The 20,131-nt window shown below is 40.0% G+C and overlaps 1 protein-coding gene across 1 annotated transcript in view; it reads left to right on the plus strand.

The window, feature by feature from the left end:
• Myo1b (myosin IB) overlaps positions 1 to 20,131 on the plus strand; it is a 170,254-nt gene that overhangs the window by 17,027 nt on the left and 133,096 nt on the right. The window contains exon 2 of the mRNA XM_090354504.1: positions 14,034 to 14,177. Coding sequence (XP_090210630.1) covers positions 14,043 to 14,177 — 135 coding nt within the window. The 5' untranslated portion in view covers positions 14,034 to 14,042. The remainder of the gene's footprint in view (positions 1 to 14,033; positions 14,178 to 20,131) is intronic.

The following is a 20,131-nucleotide window of genomic DNA, read 5'->3' on the forward strand; positions in this document are numbered from 1 at the left end:
ATATAATCACATTTTGAGATACTATGAATTAGGGCTTCAATGTGTGAACTTTGGAAGGTCACAGTTCAGGCCACAGCCAATAGAGTTTTAAGTCCAGTAACCTCTTTGTAAGCTATAAAAATTTAAAGGAGGAAACTCAAGTTTAGTGGCGTTTTTTGGGGAGATGGTACTTGGAATTCAGGGCTTCACATTAGTTAGGCAGGTGCCCCTCACCGCTTGAGCCATACCCTAGTCCTTTTTGTTTTAGTGATTTTTTTTTTTCTAAACCTGGGGTCACACTTGATCTTGCCTGGATCCTCACTTCTCCCAATCTTCTGAGTACCTAGGATTGAGCCACCATGCACGGTTTAAAAATGGCTTATTACATATTATGTTAACATTGTGCTTTCCCCTCCATTCCATCATCTGTGTACACAGCTCTGCTCAGTTTTGCTTTCTATCAGAGCATGACCAGTGACTGCCAGTTTACTCATTTCCCTCTTGAAAAAGCACTGCTGCCAGTCATGAGTCCTACATAGATGTGATAGGTAAAGCACTGTTACACTTCCATCCCCTCCCTCCCTATGTCAGCTCTAAGTTATTTAGAGCCTCAGATTGCCCTTCCTCCAAGCTTCCTGGTCTACTAGGCCCTGTACTACTGTCCTCTGCTGCCATGGGGCCTCGTCACTATTTCCTGATTATGTTTTATAATTAGGCTTTAAAGGTTCTTTCTACATGATCAGGTTCAATGTGAAGGCCAAGTTTCACCTCACTTCTCGAATCTTTTTTGTGCTGTGGTAATCATCCCACCATCTCTCTACATCCTTATTAATCTTCATATTCCTCATTTCTAGTATGCCAGCTGTCTTGTGGGAACACCTGCTTATTGCCTACACTGTTCTGAATTATTTCCTTTTCCCAGCTAGACTGGAGATATCTAGGAAGTAGGGGATGTACCTGTTACTCTTCTCCAGGCTGTATGCAGGTGCATGGTGGGTTGTGGATAGTAAAATCCAGCATTTTTTTTTTTTTTTTATCAATCATGGAACTTGAACTCTGGGCGTGGGCACTATCCCTGAGCTCTTCAGCTCAAGGCTATTGCCCTACCCCTTGAGCCACAGTGCCACTTCCCGTTTTCTGGTGATTAATTGCAGGTAAAAGTCTCATGGATTTTAGTGTCTGGGTTGGCTTTGAACCTTGATCCTTGATCTCAGCCTCCTGAGTAGCTAGAATTACAGGTGTGAGCCACTGTGCCCAGTTTCTAGTGTGGTTAATTAGACAGCCCTGGCTGGGTTGCAGCTCAGGCCACTTCTGCTTAGCCACAGGGTATTGACCTACTTTCTTCTTCTTATCTGTGTGCAAAATATTTGTTGTACTTAGTGTGTTCTCCCTGTCACAACGAATGTTTGTCTCTCCCTTTCATATGAACTGAGTGCTGAAGGGCTGGTTCACTCAGTGGGAAACACAATGGAGACGGAAAGTTGGTAAGCAGTTTTAATTTCTGAGCTAGGAGGATCTTATGCTTATGTCACTGGAAAAGAACTCTAGGCATAGGATAGAACTTTTCATTTTTAATGACTTTTAATTGGATGATTTACAGATTAGTGATATATTTAGAACATCTTTTTTTTTTAGATATGCTACTTATAGAAGTAAATAAAATTTTCTTAGTTTTGATATATGCTTTGTTATTGAATAGATTATTTCTTACCAAAACTTTCCTTGGGAAAATTTGTTTTACGGATCCTTACTTGGTAAAGCTGATCAATTTTAAAAATGGATTTTCATCATAATATATACGATGTTTTTTAGGGAAAAGGTGTGTGTGAGTTTTTGTATTTATGTATGCTTATATAAAAATAATAAGATAACTGTTATTACCTTAGAACATCTAAAAATTAGTGAAACTTATTCACATTCAGTTAACATTTATAAATATAGATTATATAAAGGTAAATTTTAGTAAGCCTGTTATGTGGTACCTAAAACGATTAGGTGTGGCATGCTTTATAAGTTAACTAATACAGAATGCATTTAGAGATATGGAGGCATTAGGATCCCTTTGATTTTAAACTAATATTTCTGTCAATAAAAAAAAGGAAAAAATTGACACAGAAAAATTGACACAGAAAATGTTCCCATATCCCAGTGTAACTTAAATTAAATTAATTTAAATTAAATTAGATCAGTTAGCTCACTGTAGCAATTCAGCTATTTTCTTTTAAAATTCTTTTCAAATTACAAAGTAGTTTTGTCTCTCTTTTTTTTGAGGTATTGGGGTTTGAACTTGGGGCCCCTTCCCTTTTTAGCCTACTATCTTGCCACCAAACCATGTCCCCAGCTGCCTTCTGGATTTATATTATCAGGGTGATTGGGGGAACAACTTGGCTAGTTTTGTTTGATCACTTTTCAACTAATAAACATTTATGAAATCCTAATGTAAATGTATAAATATCTCTCCCTTTGTTTACATAGTTTATTAGACTTTATTTTAGTAGCTAACTGCTTGAGAGAGCTTCTGAATTTTTATTATCTTAGAAAACTTAGCTATGAAGCTATGACTACAGAGGCGTTGCTAGAGCTGCACTGTTAAGCAATGTATATTTTTCTCCTTCATGTAAAATTCTTGAGTTGTAAACTTTTGCTTTCATAGCTAGATTAAGAAAATAGCCAGTGCATTTCGCAGCTCTGTACATAGTTGTAAACACACACAAACATTATTCGTTGCAACTCAATGTAGTAACATGTATCTCTTTCTATTTAATATGGGGATTTTTTTCTCCCCCCCCCCTTTTTAAAAAAAAATTTGATGTGAGGTCGGGATAAACAGATGCTTTTCTTGTGGGGAAACTGAGGCTTGGAAGTGGCAAATGTGCAAGGCTCAAGCTGTATTTTTTCTGAGCCACACCACAATCATTCTGATCTCTGTGTTGCTTCAGAATGCTCTATTTCCCTGAGGGACAACTTGCCTCTTACCTAGACAGACAGAACTCACTACCTATCTCTCTCTTGTCACTGAAGAGAGCCTGGTCCTGGGAAAGCACATGTTTTTCAAAGCACTAGTTATGCCCTGGAACATTCTAGGCTGTTTATATGAGTGTCTTTGTTCAGTCATCAGTCCTCAAGATCTGATCTGGATTCTCCCTCACCTCCTACCTCCAACCCCCAAAAAAAGTCTGGAACAGGAATCTCACTATGAGTACTTCCCACAAGTATATCTGCCTTTGATTTTAATGGGAACGTACCTTTCTGATCTGATCAAGTATCAAGAGGACAGAGGCATGTACAGGTCCTGGGTACTCAGGTAGGAGGGTGGAAGCAAGGGTCAGGAGATGGTGGGGTGGGCAAATGAGTGGAGCAAAATGGGATCAGGACCCTCTTTTTCATTTTAATTCATTTAGAAGGGAAGTTGGTTTGCCCCTGGTGGCCGTATTCAATCTAATGGTCACTTGACATCCCTGGCATCAGTACCTACCCCACCAGGACCAATCAGATCTGTGGGGTGTGCTGGTTATATTTGAGTAGTTTTACATTCACCCATGGGCTTCAGGGGCTCAGGCTTGCCAACCCAAACACTGTCCACTTCTTGGAATTTTTATTTTATCTGCCTTGAGGGAATGAATTGAAAAGTCTATGGGTTATAATTAGCACATTCCCTTGTACAGCTGAGTTTGTGTTTCTGGATAGAACAGTGGTTTATAGTTTTTGGCTACCTTGTCCCGCAGGGACACGTAGTCCTGCAGACATTAGCTCATTGATTCTCATAACATTCAGTATGAGTTGTGTAACATGATTACAGGTTCCCCCTTTAGCAAGGGCTGCTTACTATGCCTTCTGGATTTGGAGGGTTATGGCAAGTGAGGGAGAGAGGTATAGTATCTTTGGGAACTGGAGAAGACAGAGCCTGACGTGGCTTTCTGGTTGCTCCTTGAAATGCTCCTGTCTGAAGTTAGCCTGCCCTTTGGCAGCCATTCCCTCTTGACTCCACAGAGCTACCTCTGGGAAATGACTTGCAGGGACAGTGATGCCTGTGGCTGCATTCCTTCTTCAGGGTGTCAGACCCCAAGGAAGATCTGCTGCAAATGACTCAACTCCCTAAGTTAGTTACTTGGACTTGCCTGACAGAAGATAGAAGAGGCCACAAAAGTAGGCCATCTGGGCTTGATGGTAGAGTGCTTGCCTAGCATGCATGAAGCCCTGGGCTTAAGCCCTCTGTATCACAGACACAGAAAAAGCCTGAAGTGGCTCTATGGATCAAGTGGTAGAGCACTAGCCTTGAGAAAGCCCAAGGATAGTACCCAGGCCCTGAGCTCAAGCCCCAGGACTGGCAGACAACACAACAACAGAAAAAACTTAGGTGATCCCTTCAGAGTCAAAGGAAGAAGTGGAAATTGGGGAGGAGGGAATTAGTGTCTAGTGAGTTTGCTTTCTCTGCGTTAGCAACTGAGATTGTGTTAACATTGGAGATTGTAGATCAAAAATATGAATTCCAGTCATGAATTCCCTTGAATGGGAACTTGCATCTGTGCTATTAAGGTCTATATTGTAACATTGTGAATCAAAAGAATCCTTTGTGGTAAACTATGGCTTCAAGAGGGGGAAACTTCTTGTAAGGCACCCTGCAGTGTTGTGAATGGCTTGACAATTTAAGGAGTTAACCTAGAGGAGATAGGAGTAATGTACTAAATGAAAGCCCATTCTCATGCCTGTTAGAAGGGCTTCACCTTTGCCCCAGATCTCCCAGAAACCACTTGTGTGACACTAGTGGTAATGTCTTAGACACTGTTTTCCAAATCTTTTCTAACTGACCTATGCTGAGAATTGAGGTACATCAGTGCCTAATTTGTGCCTTTTCTTGGCAAAGCCAGTCTTTCCTTGGCCTGGCAGACATAGACTTTGACCTTGATTTTATGGTTCCTGGCCCATCTCTAGCTATGCAAGGACATATTCTCTGGTGTTAACCTTTACACAATGATAATGTCAAAATACTTGCTGTCATGGGCTGCTCCAGATTGGCGTCCGGGTTTTTTTTTTTTTAATATTACATATGAGGGTCCATTGCACTTATCTGTTTATTTTTACTCCCTGTTTACATTTATTTGAGTTTCACTGCTGATAATTTAATGGCCTTTGTCTTAGCCAGAGTTTGAATACAAGGCAGCAACATACTTTATGGATGTCTTTGGGACTGTCTCTTTTCTAATCCAGAAATCTAACAAAAGCCCCCCTAATAGCAATCCACTAACTATTCTTAGCAGAAAGCTTTAGCAAAAGGATGGAGGTGGGGAAGCTCTCCATTTGCAGTGGCTTTAACAATGGACTAAAGGACTGGAAAATCAGATCACTATAATTTGTGAGGTAAATACTATGGATAAACACACCTTATATAAATGCCTCTTAGCCAAGTGTGCTGGCAGAAACTAGGCTCAGCAACATCTGAACCTTTTCACAAATGCATGTCAGCCCTTTTTGCGCACTTGTTCTAAGTGATTGGAAAGTACCTGTGTGGTCTTCTGTGGCCGGCCCACCAGCCCTGCTGTCTTGTCTCCTTTGAAGACTGTGCTGCTTGCCTGAATTGTTCTGATGAATTCACTTCTCAGTCCAGTTGCCCTTTAGGTTAGAAAACACTGAGCCCATGTCTGGCCTTTTGGTTCTAACTTGAGTCCTCCACGAAGCTCTCTGGTTGTCCTGTGCTGATTGATTGTGATCTAAATGAGGAAAGTAGAGATGATGGAAATGGAGAGGGTCAGAAGAATGGACTGTGCGAATGTTTCTGTTCATTCACTCAGCATACCAAAACTTGTGTGCCAGACAATTGGCCTTGCTGAAAGGCCTTTACATATTGCACTTCCCCAGCCTGCATTCTCCAGAGAGACTCAGTGAAGCAAACTGATGGTGTTAGGGAACTGTGCTTGTGTATCAGTGTGCTTGGCTCCTCTAACACATACCATGCTTACACAACAGGTCTTAGTTTCTCACAGTTCTGGAGGCTGTGAAGGCCAAGGTCATGGTGTTTGAAGATTTGGTTCCTGGTGAGGACCTTCTTTCTGACTTGTAGACTCATGCCTTCTTAATGTATCCTCACTGGGTAGGGAGGAAGGGAGGAAAGGAGGGAGGGAAGAGAGAGAGAGAGAGATCTATAGTCTTTTTTTTTCCCAATAAGGATATTAATCCCATAATGCTTCTCCCCATGACGTTTTTCTGAACCCAATTACCCTACAGCCTGATCTCCCACTACCACAAAATTAGATGATGGAGCTTTGACATAATGGATTGGGGGGACATAAGCATTCAGTTCCGCAGCAGTTGGCTTGCTTGTGGTAACAGCTGCTTGGGCTGGTTTCTGTTAAATTAAGAAGGATTTATTTAAGAAAGAAAAGATGTCCAGCTCAACCTCTTGAGGGCCCATAAGTACACCACTGTTGGCATTTAAAGCAGCATTTTGTTTGCCCCTGTACTGTGTCGTTGTGTATCATTCTTCATAGGCTTTCTGTACAAGAGCCTTGACAAGGTATGATACCTGAGATATGGTCACAGCTCCTCCCTCCCCCCCCCACTGTAGGTAGTCTCTGTGTCCTGATAGCATGTCCTGGAAACTACTATCGTTAACCCAGTTAGCTGTGATCTGGTTGAAGGTGCTCTTGGGGGCACTGGCATGTTTGTGTGTTGTATGTACATTTGCCTTTGGGGCGGGGGCGGATCTTAACAGGGAGACAGACTGCAGAAGAGGCAGGATTCAGGTGAGGGACATGGGTTGTATGCTAAGGAATTTTCTTTTAATTGTGGTAAGATATATAAATAAGATATATCTTATTAAACTTTTGAAGGGTGTCATCACTATCATCTCAGAAAATTTTGTGTTCTTAGATTAAAATTCTTAGGCCACTAAACATAGTTCCTTATTCTCCTTCCCAGCTTCTGGTAGCTACCATTTTGCTTTGTCTTCAGGAATGTGACTGTACTGGAAATTGCCCTTTTATGACTGACTTTCTTCAGTTAGTGTAATGTTTTCAAGATTCATCTATGTTGGTGCATGAATCAGATTTCTTTTTCCTTTATGAGGCTGAGTTCTACTCTGCTCTGTTGTATATATCAGTTACATTTAGTTTATTCAAACATCAATAAATACTTAGATTCCTTGCACCTTTTGGCTATTGTGAATAATTTGGTTAGGAACATGGAAAGTCTATGCTTTCATTTTTGGTAAAGGCTCAGAAGTGGAATTACTGGGTTATATGGTGACTTTGTTTAATTTTTTGTTCTTTTTTAATATCTGATAAGGAATTAGGATTTGGCTGAGTGGCACTAGAGGGTCCTTGTAGGAGTTGAAGTGGGTGTACCTTATCAGAATGTGATTTTAAAAAGTGACGAATCCTGTGACCTGGACCTGGGAAGGAAAGGGCTGGCAGGGGCTGAGGTGGCAATACCAGATCACTTTAGTAGGCTGTCTTGTGAAGGGATGGACATGAGTGACTAAAGTGATTTAGTTTGTGAGACAAGTTGATTAAAGTGAGGATGGAACTAGAATAGAAGAAGAATGAGAGCATGGGTCAATTGTGCATGGAATTTAGGTGTAATACATTTTTTTGTCCTGTTCTTCTGTGATTTTTTTTTTTGTGATAATTTGGGGAGGGAAGATGGTACAGAGAGGACAGATGGCCCTCTTTGGGGATGGAATTAAAAGTGGTGAACATGGGAAAGGGATAGTCAGTGTTTAAGAAGTAATATACCTACTACCTGATGAATGTAACTATTACCCCTCTGTATATCACCCCAACAAAAAAATACAATTGAAAGAAAAAAAAGATATTTATTGTTTCTAAATCTAAGGTTATGAAAGGTCTTTCTTTCCTACCTTTTTGAAATTTATATATTATCCATTCTTTTCTAGCATCATAAAACAATGTACACAGTATCAGTTCTTATTCAGAAACATGGAGCCATTTTTTAAATTTTATTTTTTGTTCTTAGGAATAAAATTCAGTTTACCTACTCAATGGCAAAGCAGTTAGGGCAGCAGAAGTCTGGGTAATCAGAAAATGAAACAATGGATTTATGTTGGACTATCGGTAGATCTCTTCATATAATTTATCTCTGTATAATTGGGACAGAAAGATGGCTGACCAGTTTCAAGCACTGAAATAAAAAATATTACATGATCAAAAAAAGTGGTGAGAACATTGGTATAGCTCTACAGATTTACCACTCCTACCCATTCATTTCACATTACTGCCTTCAGATGGCATATTAAAACTTACAAAACTAGAAATAAGGCCAATTTATTGGTTATAAAGTCAGAAATTAAGATTTCCAAACATCAGGTTATTGGATTTGGTTGGTATATTTGCTCACTACATTTGACACTACATTTTCTAGCTTCCACCTCCCCTCCCAGAGTGAACACATACTGCTTGTAGTCATGAAACATCTTTTGGCATTTCAAGAGTGGGCTGTTTGCTGGGCTGTCCCAACGAAGTGAGTGCCTAGCAGATGGTGGGAAGGGTGGGGGGGATGGGAGGTAGGGAGGTCAGAGACTGTCTTTGTTAACTGAATCCTTCAAACAATACCTACAGCCCAGCAGGACTCCATACTGTATAGCGGATTGAACTAAACTGACTGGGAGGTTAAATCTTAAGAGATGGGATGTGGTGCTATTTAAAAAGACCTAGGAAGGAAATTCCAGTGTTTCCCTGGCACTGTTAGGTGCTGAACCACCTCCTATAGACTTGGCTTCTCTTTTGCCTTTGTTTTGCCATGGGGATTTGCTGGGATTTATTTTGTTCATTAAATTGTACCATATTGGCTGGATTTTCTTATTTGGCTGTGTTTTCCTGTCACTCTTAAAAGCGTTCTTAAAAAGTAGTGATCTCATTGGGTGCCAAGTATCTCAGTTCTGTTTCCTGTCTCTTGTTGATATTATGTTTTTGAAGAAATAGATCAAAGTGCCTTGAAGTGTTCATTATTTTGTCTTCTGACTAAACTATCTGATGGCAGCTGTGAGAACCATTGTTGGTATGGCTCAGTTGTGAAATATAAATTTGCATACTTGTTTTCCCTTTGCATTTCACTCAGTGCCGTCCTATACATGAGGTTATGCCCAGTGTTTTGGGGGAGATAAGTGAATAGGCATGACTCTTGACATTAGTGAGCTGACTTTCCTAAAAAGATGTTTCTAGAAAAGGTGCATATATGACTGCTGTAGAAAGAGGCTAATGAGAAGAGCTGAAGACTCATAAAGAACAATTGTTACTGTGCTAAGAAGTATCCTTATTACCACGGCTGCTGATGTAGCTTGCTAATGACATTAAAATAGTCACCATCATTGCTTTCAGTAAGTTTTCCTGTAACATTTTTTAGCTTTGCTTTGCAAGTGGTTTAAATTTAAAATAACATTAGTGATGACTCTTGCTAATCATCAAAAACCCAGTTCTGATTTGTTAAGGTTCTTTCAGATTTGGCAGACTAAGCGTTTCAATTCCAAGTGTTCATCTGTCTCTTATCTAAGGTGCTCTGAGAACCCTGATTCAGTGAAAGTGTAAGATGTGCCTTATTTCTGTTTATCTCCCATCTTTTGTTAACTGAATTAGGAGTAACTTCCCAGCCTTCTTTTTTTTTTTTTTTTGGGCAGTCCTGGGCTTAGACTCAGGGCTTGAGCACTGTCCTTGGGTTTTTCTCAAGGCGACAGCTCTACCATTTGTGCCTTAGCACCACGTCTGCCTTTTTTCTATATATGTGGTTCCTAGGAATCGAACCTGGGTCTTCGTGCATGCTAGGCAAGCACTCTTACCACTAGGCCACACTCCTGCCCCCAGCATTATCGTTTTGATATTAAATAACGGAATGGGTCTGTGTTTTCTGAAGATGTGCTCTTTTGTCTCTGTGTATGGAGGTGGTGGCGAGGGAGAAGAGGAGAAATAATAGCTTGAAAAATGTTGGTTTTTATATTCCTAGAGACATGCGAGGTAGCTTGTAATTTCAGGTTAGTGATTGGGAAGATTTGTTACATTTTTAAATTTATAAGTAAACACACTGATGGTTACAAATGAGTTAATGGAAGTATAATAAACTGTGGAGAACTCGAGAAGTGTTATATTTTAGAAAGACTAAGTCAAAGCCCAACAAAATCAACACCAGGACATAGGTATATCCAAGAAGGGGTGGTCAGGGAAAGAGGGTGATATGAATAAAGTGGGGGCAAGAATGCAGGCAAGAATTCATTGTGTATACCACAAAACTAAGAAAAGTAAGGGAAGGGGTAGGTCGTATTGGGTTTAGAATGTTGAAGAGGTAACACTGATCAAGGCGCATGTATTCATAACATATGTTCTTATATGGCACCTTCTTTATACAGCTACTTAAAGCTAATTAACAAAATAAAATAAAAAAATGTTAGGTCATATATGGCCCTTTGAGATGCTATTGAATTTTGAAATTATTCTCTGCTGTCCCTGAGCTTTTCAGCTCTACATCTAGGCCACATTCCTGGCCTTAAATGGTATTCTTGTATCACAAAAGTTTCTGCCTTAAATGGTATTCTTATATCACAAAAGTTTCTAGTAAGTGAACTATTACACGAACTACAGAAGTTGTAGAGATCAAAGTGAGGGAAGGAACAGTTGCAGTCATATGCTTTATTTTTCTTGAGTGAGCCAGTGGTCAAGAAGTAACTTGCACAGCCATGGTATCACCTGGCAGCTGGACGTGGGCTGGTGTCTGGTGTAAGTCAGCAGAGTGAAAGAGAAGGGTTTTGCTTCCACAGTCCTCTAAGGCTCATGGACACAACCTTTGGTACTTTGTAGATTGTTTTAATCAATATAGGGAGGAAAACATTGGTATAGTACCATGTTTGGGGACATGAACGCCATGTCAGTGAGAGATCATGGACATGTGTATAATGTAGTAGGAACAAGGTTCAAGTCTCAAAGCCATGGCTTAGACAGTTGTTTTACCTTTCAGTACTAAAGGTGACAGATCATCTTAGAAGTTCATAAGAGATTTCTTTGCCCTCTGTGCCCTGAGGTCACTCAGCTAGTTCAGTTCGCATTACAAAGTTCTTCCTGGTACTGATGGTTCCTTCACTAGGTAAGATGCTTTTGGTTGTAAATAATAGAAAATCCAACTCAATCCAACTCAGTCAACTTCAACAATAGAGAGAATGAGTTGGCTTACATCACCGAAAGCTTGAGGCTTCAAGTGCTATTTGATCCAGGCATCTGTGATGTCATTAGGTCTCCTTACCAAATCATTCCAGGTGATTTCCCCTCTGGTCTCCTCCCACCTTGTACTCCTCCTGGGACTAGGCTCCCTCACAAAAGCAGAGATGCCTGCAGCCATTCCAAGTGTCACGTCTGCAAGTCACACAATCCAGAGGTAAAAGGAAACCTTTGTCCTAATACCCCCAAGCCAGAGATTCAGGCTCAGTCACATATGCAGTTTTGAGTCAGTTGCAGTGGGTGGGGAGATGGCTGGACATGTATGTTGAGTGACTTACATGGGATAAGGACCATATGCTAAATCCTGGAACATAGGATAGAGTCTCCTCCCTACAGCATGATTCCCATGGGGGCTCTTAAGAAAAAAAATGTGTATATGCATACATATATGTATTTGTATGTATGCGTATATGTGTGTTTATAGTATTACTGTTATTATTTTTGTTGGCTTGAACTCTGGGCCTTGGCACGGTCTCTGAGTTCTTCAGCTTAAGGCTACTACCCTACTCCTTGAGCCACAGCTCCACTTCCAGTTTTCTGGTGGTTAATTGGAGATAATAATCTCACGGACTTTAGTGCCTGGGCTGGCTTTGAACTGTGATCTTCAGATCTCAACCTCCTGAGTAGCTAGGATTACAGGTGTAAGCTACTGTGCCTGGCTGTGTGTATTTATATTATACATGTGTACATATATATCTAATCTTGGCTTGATATGTGTACACATGTGTCTGTCAGGCAAAAAAGTATCCTCAGTGCTCTTATGTATGAACTCATTTAATTCCCCCTGTAGCCTGATGTAGTTTTGTGATGAAATTTGTTCCCATGGTCTGTATAGCTTAATGGTAGAGAGATGAGTTGCCTAGCATGCATGAAACCGTGAGTTTGATTCCTCAGTACCATGTAAACAGAAAAAGCTGGAAGTAGTGCTGTGGCTCAAATGGCAGAGTGCTAGCCTTGAGCAAAAGAAACTCAGGGATAGTGCCCAGGCCCTAAGCGCAAGACCCAGGACTGGCCCCCAAAAATCATTTTTCTTTTGGTGGTGCAAGCATAATAATTGATCTTCCTGATATTGGTGTGAACTAAATTGATGCTACAATCTGGGGAATAAGGCCCATGTGTGGAAAGATACAGACAGTCCCCCCACACCATTTCTTCTGTATTCTGTTGTGTCTTGCCAATGAGGGAAGCGGTCATTGTGTCCTCCCCAAATACATAACTTGCTACAAAGACAGAACACAAAACAAAACTCCAGTGATTAAATGAATCTTAGTGCAGTAGCTTTCAGTTTGATTTGCTTTGTTGTTAAGAGTTTGGTTTGTAGAAGTTGTATTTTCAATTTACTCTTTTACTTTTTGTCAGTTTTCTATAACTTAGTGTTTATTTTGCCTTTTACCCCTCTCACATGATAAAGTTAGATGTATGAAAATTGGAGCCCTTACAAACTTTCTGGGAAGTTGCATTGTGAAGAAGGTGGAGTTACTGAGAGATTGGCAACTTAATTATTGCTACCTGCAGCACAGCCACTTTGTGTTTCTGCAGCTGTTTTCTATAAATAGACTGACTCTGCCACAATCCACCCAGGGCAGAGATCTTATTCAGCCACTTTGCTTAATTTAATTTGCTGGTTTGAGATAGTTATTTTTGAAACTGTTCTCAGGTTGACTTCCCTCTAAATCCCTAAGCAGTCTTGCCTCATCTGCCAAATTATATGTAATGTATTGCAACTAGAGTGCTTTTGGCATTACCCTAGTCCGACAACTTGAAAGTTGATTTGGATATTAATGTATTGTGACAAAAGTTGGGCACTCACAGTTCTGTTCGTGTGAACGACTTTCCATGGATGTTGGCATTTTCTCCCTTGTCTTCCCTGGCATCTGTTCCATTCCTAGACAATGAGATAAACTTCCCACCCTCACCTATTTGGCTCACAGTCAGAGTCTGGTAAGGCAGATCCCAGAGGATCTCCTGGGTAGTGCCCTGCACATCAGTAGAGATGACAGAATGCTGTTAGTATGCTTTTGTTTTCTACTTGGTAGACTTTCCCCTTGAACCAAAAGGGAAATTTCTGGTGTAATCATTATGTGTTAATTTGTTTTCACTTCTGTGGTGGTAAATCTGTTAGAATGAGAATTAAGAACATGGAGGTCATTCTTGAAAGGATACCTTATGTGACCTCCCAAATACAATATTGTAAGTGGTAGAGCCGCTTACATGTGCAAAACACAATCTGAATAAGCTCAAATTTCTTATTGTAAAGTGGAGATAATAAAACCTATTTTTAGATTTATTGGGGGTCCAGTTAATGCATGAAGTAGACACTGGCTGACAAGTGACTAGCAAGTGTTAGCAAGCAGCATTTTTTTAAACCATTATTTCTGGGGAGAAGGCATTGTGAGTTTCATCACAGAATGATGGAGAATCTTGGTAGAGCAGGTTGAGTGGATTCAAGTGTGACACTGGGAGAAAGGTTTGGGTTGTTGTGCTAGAAATTTGCAAACTCCACTGGGGAGAGGAAATGGTCTAAAGAATCAAGTGGAGACCATGACTTTTCAGTGGCTCCTTCTTTGGGTGGACTTTGCCTGGGAGAACAGACTAGAGACGTAGTTCAATTTTGGCTGTGGATGGACTTTGCCTGGGAGAATGGAGTAGAAAGGTGGTTCATTTTTGGCAGCAGGTTGGCAAATAGGGCAACTTCAGCAAGCCATTGGCTTTGGACGTAGGTGGCAGGGAGGGAAGTGATGACATTTTGTGAAGCAGGTTAAGGTCAGTTCACTAGTTAAGCCAAAAAGCCCTCTGAAAATGGTTTTTCACATTTTAATTGCCTTCTTTCCTTCTCCTCAGCAGGAGATCATGGCCAAAATGGAGGTGAAAACATCACTTCTGGACAATATGATTGGAGTTGGAGACATGGTTCTTTTAGAACCTCTCAATGAGGAGACCTTCATCAACAACCTCAAGAAGCGCTTTGAACATAATGAAATCTATGTGAGTATGCTTGGGCATCTCCTGTGGTAGCTCAGCCTTGTATTTCATGATGGAGAGTTGACTTTTAATTCCTCTATGTTCCATAAAGTCCAGAGGTACTTGTTTATGTCCTCAGAAAGTTTTCAGTGTTTGCTGATTTGGCATAGGAATATTTGCTGGAGTCAAGTGCATCTTTCACAACGGTGTTCAGAGAATATTAGCTGTGTACAGAGTATTCCAGTGAGGACTGAGGCCATTCTAAAGCAAATACAGGGGAAAGTGGGGTGCAGTTCAAGTGACAGATCCAGTACAAGGCTCTGAGTTCAAACTCTGTCTCTCTTCCCCCACATAAATCAAGTGTAGTACTTCAATTCTGAAGGAATTTTGGAATCCATAAGATGAGCAGAGTCAAACCACTTTGAAGTTATTGGTTTAGCGCCAAGGCAATGAACAATCAAAAAAAGATATCTGCTTTCATGGTATTTGTTGTTTGTAGGGACTGTTAACAAATTACTACTAAGAACATGTGCTTGCTTCGTAGAGATTTGGGAAGAGTCATGTGTTGTACAAAAAGTGTGATGCCTTGTATAAAATGTAGTTATGCAAGTATGTACAATAGTAGAAAATGATGTAAAAATGTATTAGAAAGGACTTTACATTGTTCTTCTAACTAGCAAATTTTCTAAGTATATGTAAAGTAGGAATAAAAATTATTTTTGAGCCAGGTGCAAATGGTTCATGCCAGTGATTGTAGCTACTTAGGAGACTGAGAGCTGAGGTTGAGGTTTGAAGCCAACTTAAGCAGAAAAGTCTGTGAGACTTATCTCCAGTTAACCACCAAAAGGCCAAAGTAGAGGTGTGGTTTACGTGATAGAGCACCAGAGCAAAATGTTAAGGAAGAGCCTCAGTACTGGTATAGAAAAAAAAAACTCTATTCAGGATTTACATATAGCATAGCATCTTTGGAGGAAAAAATAAATTATTAATTCCACCAAGGAAATGGGGTATTAATTTCCTGAGCTAGGAGCTGAAAAGCAAACTGTAGATTGGATGCAAGTAGTTTTAGTAGATTTTTCCTTGCTTATGAGCTTTCTTTCCCTTTTTCTTGGATGTTCATTTATACATAGAGAAAACTGGATTATTGGGGACATGCTCTTTTTTTAAAAAAAATGAAATCTAGTAAAGTGATACAGATAGGAACGACTATAACTTTTATGGGACCAATACATTAAGATTATAAGTTGTGATTGTATATAGATTGCCTTCTTGAATACTTGTTAAATACGTCATTTGAAATATGATGTAAAACAATAATAATAAATTCTTAAAAAAGATTATAAGTTGTATTATTATTTTTTGACCCATATAACTTTCCTTCCTATGTAGCCAGATGTCTTAGTCTGCTTGTACTGATGTAACAAAATGCCATAAATGATGTAGCTTCTACAGAACAGAAACCCCTCCCAGTTCTGGGAAGTGTAAAGTGAGAGAACTGGCAGATGTAGTATCTGTCAATGACTTACTTTCTAGTTGTAGAAAGTGTCCTTTAACTGGGTCCTTACACATGAAGGGGAGTCCTGTGGAGCCCAAGGACACTAGTTCCTCTCTTGGGACTCTTCCCCATGACGTAACCCCCTTCCTATGGCCCCATCCATCACATTTGTGATTAGGTCTTAGTTAAGTTTCAGTTTTGGAGGGATACTCACATTCACACCATAAAACCAAACCCATTTCAAAGACCATTTTGTGTACTTCTTCATGAAGAGTACTCACCGTTTGGAAATCAAACTTTTCATCCTGGTAGGTATTTAGTGGAGGTAGGGTTAGGTGGATAGTGACCATTAGATGTGGCGATCACTTCTTTTGGAATATTAATTTGATAACTGGAGACTAAGCAGAGGTGTAGTTTCAGTTCAGAGGTTGTTTAAAAATGCTGATCCAAATGGAAAAGGCATCCAGTGCTGCTGTAGAGCGGGGAAGCGGCTTTGTTTGGCTTGGCAGAGAGGCCTGGTATTGCTTTCCCTCTTGGGGGGGAGCAGTTCTGCTCTCAGGTGATGGAGCTTGATGATTCTGCAGCTTTAATTGAAATTAGAGTCTGATAACAAACAAAAGACAGCTTTTAAACATTGCTCTTGGAGATGGAGATAGGGGGAATCAGTTATGTTGGAAGTAATGTTACTGATCATTTTTCTTTTTGGCTGTAAGTAGTGCAGTTCACTTTTAGATGAATTGAAAATAGAATACAGTAGAACATTACATACATTTGAATACCTGATTTGTTGTGGCATTAAAAATGAAACAATCCCCCTTTTAACAAAATGCCAACTGCTAACATTCATGAGTCTTTAGTAGACAAAATGTCTGGGTTTCAATCCTACGTAATTTTATTTTCTAAACTATTTTTGGAATGCCTTTTCCTCTTACAAAACAAAAGCAGAAAATTGGCTTTAGCTTCCAGATACTGAGATCATTTTTTTTTCTTTATTAACGTTCATTTTGACATCATATTTTAAATGACAGGTTTAGCAAACGAGTGTTCAAGAAGGGAATCTCTATTTACAATCACTGGGACTTAGTATTTAGAACTTCATCAAAATTAGGCTAAGGGTTTGTATGTCATAGAAACATACTTATTTTAGAAAATAAAACATTATGTCTATAGCGTCATAGGTTTTTTTTTCCAAGTTTGACTTGCTTTTTAGTATATTTATAGATGTAAAATTAGCCCTCTTAACAGTGATAGGGACAGAGATATTGCTGCCACCAGAAAAATAAAATAACAGAAGAGGTAACATCCTTCTTATTCTTTTCTCCACCTCTCCCCCTCCTCCCATCTCCCCGAACCTCCCTCACCAGACCCACTTAGGGGATAATGGGATGAAGAGAGGAGAGTGAAGGATACATAATCAAGTGCAAACACTGTGTTAAGTACAGAGAAGGAATGAGGTGGAAAGTGAAGTGTGGGATGGTTAGGGGTTCTAAGGACTTCCCAGAAAAACAGAATAGGGTTGGAATAGGGTTGCTTGGGGGGGAGGGGACAATGAAACTGTCATAGAGTCATAGGTTTTTATATCTATATAGTTATGTTTATATTTCCATTACCATGTCCATAGCATTGGGTATGCAGATATTGAGTCCTCGCTCTTGTACTCTTTGGATTTAATAGCCACATATTAAGGATACCATGCGCCTTTTGTTCCTTAGGTCTTGACTTGTCTCACTCAACATGATTCGCTCATGATTCATCCACTTCCCTGTGAATGCCATTATTTTATCTTGTCTGTTGGCTATGTAGAATTCCATTGTGTATATATACCACGTTTTCTGTATCCATTCATCTGCAGTAGGGCATCTGCATTGTTTCCATCGCCTGGCTATTGTGAATAGTGCAGAGATGAACATAGCTGAGCAGGTGTCCTTATCATCCTGGGTTATGATGTTCAGGATAGATGCCCAGAAGTGGTATGGCGGGATCGTAGGGAAGGTCTATTTTCTGTTCTTTAAGAAACCTCCACACTGCTTTCCAGAGTGGCTGAACTAGTTTACATTCCCACCAGCAGTGCAGTAGGGTTCCTTTTTCTCCACAATCCTGCCAGCAACTGTCATTGTCTGAGTTCAAAATCTTGGCCATTCTTGTTGGGGTAAGGTGGTATCTTAGGAAATCAATTTTTGTTTTCCATGATATTTGAAGGCTACTGGTTGCATGAATTGTCTACTTTCATTTGTAATGTTAAAATGTGGCATATTGCAAGGCAAGGCATTCTCTAAGTTAAAAAAGGCAGATTATAGAGTAATATATATAGTATGATTCTATGATTCTATTTTTTTTAAGTAGGGTAGTTATGTGTTTCTTACTAAGTTGGAGTGTATTTGTGTGTACATGGAGATAGGCTTGTTAACTTTGAGCACTGTAGTGGAGGGCAGGGATATGGAGGGAGTACTTTTCTGGACCTCTCTCTATTATAGGATTTCAGCATATATTGCTATTGTAACTAAAAAATACTGCATGATATATTAGATTACCACACTTTCCAACCCCCAATTCAGTTTCTGGCTCTTACCCTGATAATACTCTTGCTTTATAGTCCTCCACGCCCGCATGTTGCTATAAAATTGTTTAGCCTGATTCCCAACTCTAAGCTAATACGACATGCCACATTTTACTGTCTAGTTTTTTTTTACTGTTTTAAGATTTTTTTTTCAGGAAATGAATATGTGTTCAAAAATTGTGTTTTTAGTTTGGTAGGTTTACTTTATATTCTGGGTGAATCTCTGGGATGACCCATCACGTGAGGATCCTGAGTTGCCATTTTTCTATTCAGAAGCAAGCTTTTATATGGTTGCCAGTGAGTAGCACAGTTGAAGAAAATTTCCTGTGTGATTTTTTTTTTTTTTGTCATGGGGCTTGAACTCTGTCTGAGCCCTGTCCCTGAATACTTTTGCTCTATGCTAATGCTCTACCACTTTGAGCCACAGTGTTGCTTCTGATTTTCAGGTGGTTAATTGAGGAATCTCATGGGTTTTCTTACCTGGGTTGGCTTTAAACTGCAGTCCCCAGATCTCAGCATCCTGAATAGCTAGCATTACAGGTGTGAGCCACCACTACCCGGCTTTAGACCTAAGTATTCTTGCCATCTATCTACTTTCCCTCTTTCTCTTTCATGTAGTGAAATAGGAATTAGTTGTGCTTTTATGGAGCTCTCATGAGGGATTGCTTTGTGCCGGATATGAGTTATCAACCCTGGAGCAATCACAAGCTCTTGTGTCTTCTGAATATGTAGCTAGCTGACTAGAGAAAGACTCCATTGTGAGTCTGTCTTCCCAAAACCTAGAGCTGTGGATAGGATCAGATTTGGAGCTATTTGTCTGATTATGTTTGGATATGTTTGCTGGAAGTAGTGACTATCTAGCCCAAATTCATTTAAGCAGTGAAAGTAGACTTACTCATCTGTATGCCCAATGTCCTTAAAGGTAGTTCTTTGAGAATTGGTTTAACTTCATGGCTCACTGGTGTCTTTATTTCTTACTGCCTGTCTGCTTTGCCTCCATGGTTGTCACTTCATTCCTAGTTTCAAAACAGCTATAGCAGTCTAGGCTTTGCATTCATTCTTAGTATTTTATTGGAGAGAATGCTTGCTTCTAGCAATCCAAGTCAGAGTCCTGAGGTTCACTCTAGGTAGGCCACTTGAGTCATGTGCCTTCCTCAATCCATTGGCTCAGTAGGCAGAGTGGCACAGGGAAAGGTTGCCTGCCCACTTCTAGGACTGCGCTTGGGTCAGCTTTTTCGAAAGTAGTTGGGCTATGTATAAGGAGACAGATCATCCAAGCAGCATCCTAGGAAGAATATTATAGGGAATGGATGATAAGGAGGCCAACTGCTATAAACTCCTGGCTGGTTTCATAGGGAATTATATATTGAAGTGGCTTTATTTCTATGGTACAGTGCTAAAGGATATGCCCCAAGGGAAGCATTTATCACAACTTCTAGGATGCAGGTGCACTGGAAGACATGCTTCCCAGATTGTTCTAAGGTGAGCTTAGAGCAGTGGTTGAAAACAGGAATTCAGTTTTTCCGGGGGATCCAGAGTATAGTTGAATTCTATCTCTCATAGAGGAGCTTTGCTGAAGTTTTTACTTCCCAATGTTTTACTGTATTCTATAAGGCATGTAGGTTTCTTTTAGTCTGATAGAGGCCTTGCGGCTCTTTGATTAAAAGGTGAGCTCCAGGAATATCTGTCCTTTGCTTTGAGGCAGGCTCACACACTTAAATAGCACAGTGTTGATTTATAGCTCTTTGTCATCCCAAGGAGTCTCCAAATCTGGGACGCTTTGCAGAAATGTATTTAGGACTATTTATTTAGTTGGAGATAGAAGAGGATCAGATGAGATGAGATTGAGGGAAATATGGCACTGATGGGGTGTAAACATAGACCCCGCTTCCTCACTCTTGGCTGTATTTAGTTCAAGCTGGGACC

Source organism: Megascapheus bottae, chromosome 21 (genome assembly GCF_031878675.1).
Source record: "Megascapheus bottae isolate mThoBot1 chromosome 21, mThoBot2.hap1, whole genome shotgun sequence".
Taxonomy (NCBI): Eukaryota; Metazoa; Chordata; class Mammalia; order Rodentia; family Geomyidae; genus Megascapheus; species Megascapheus bottae.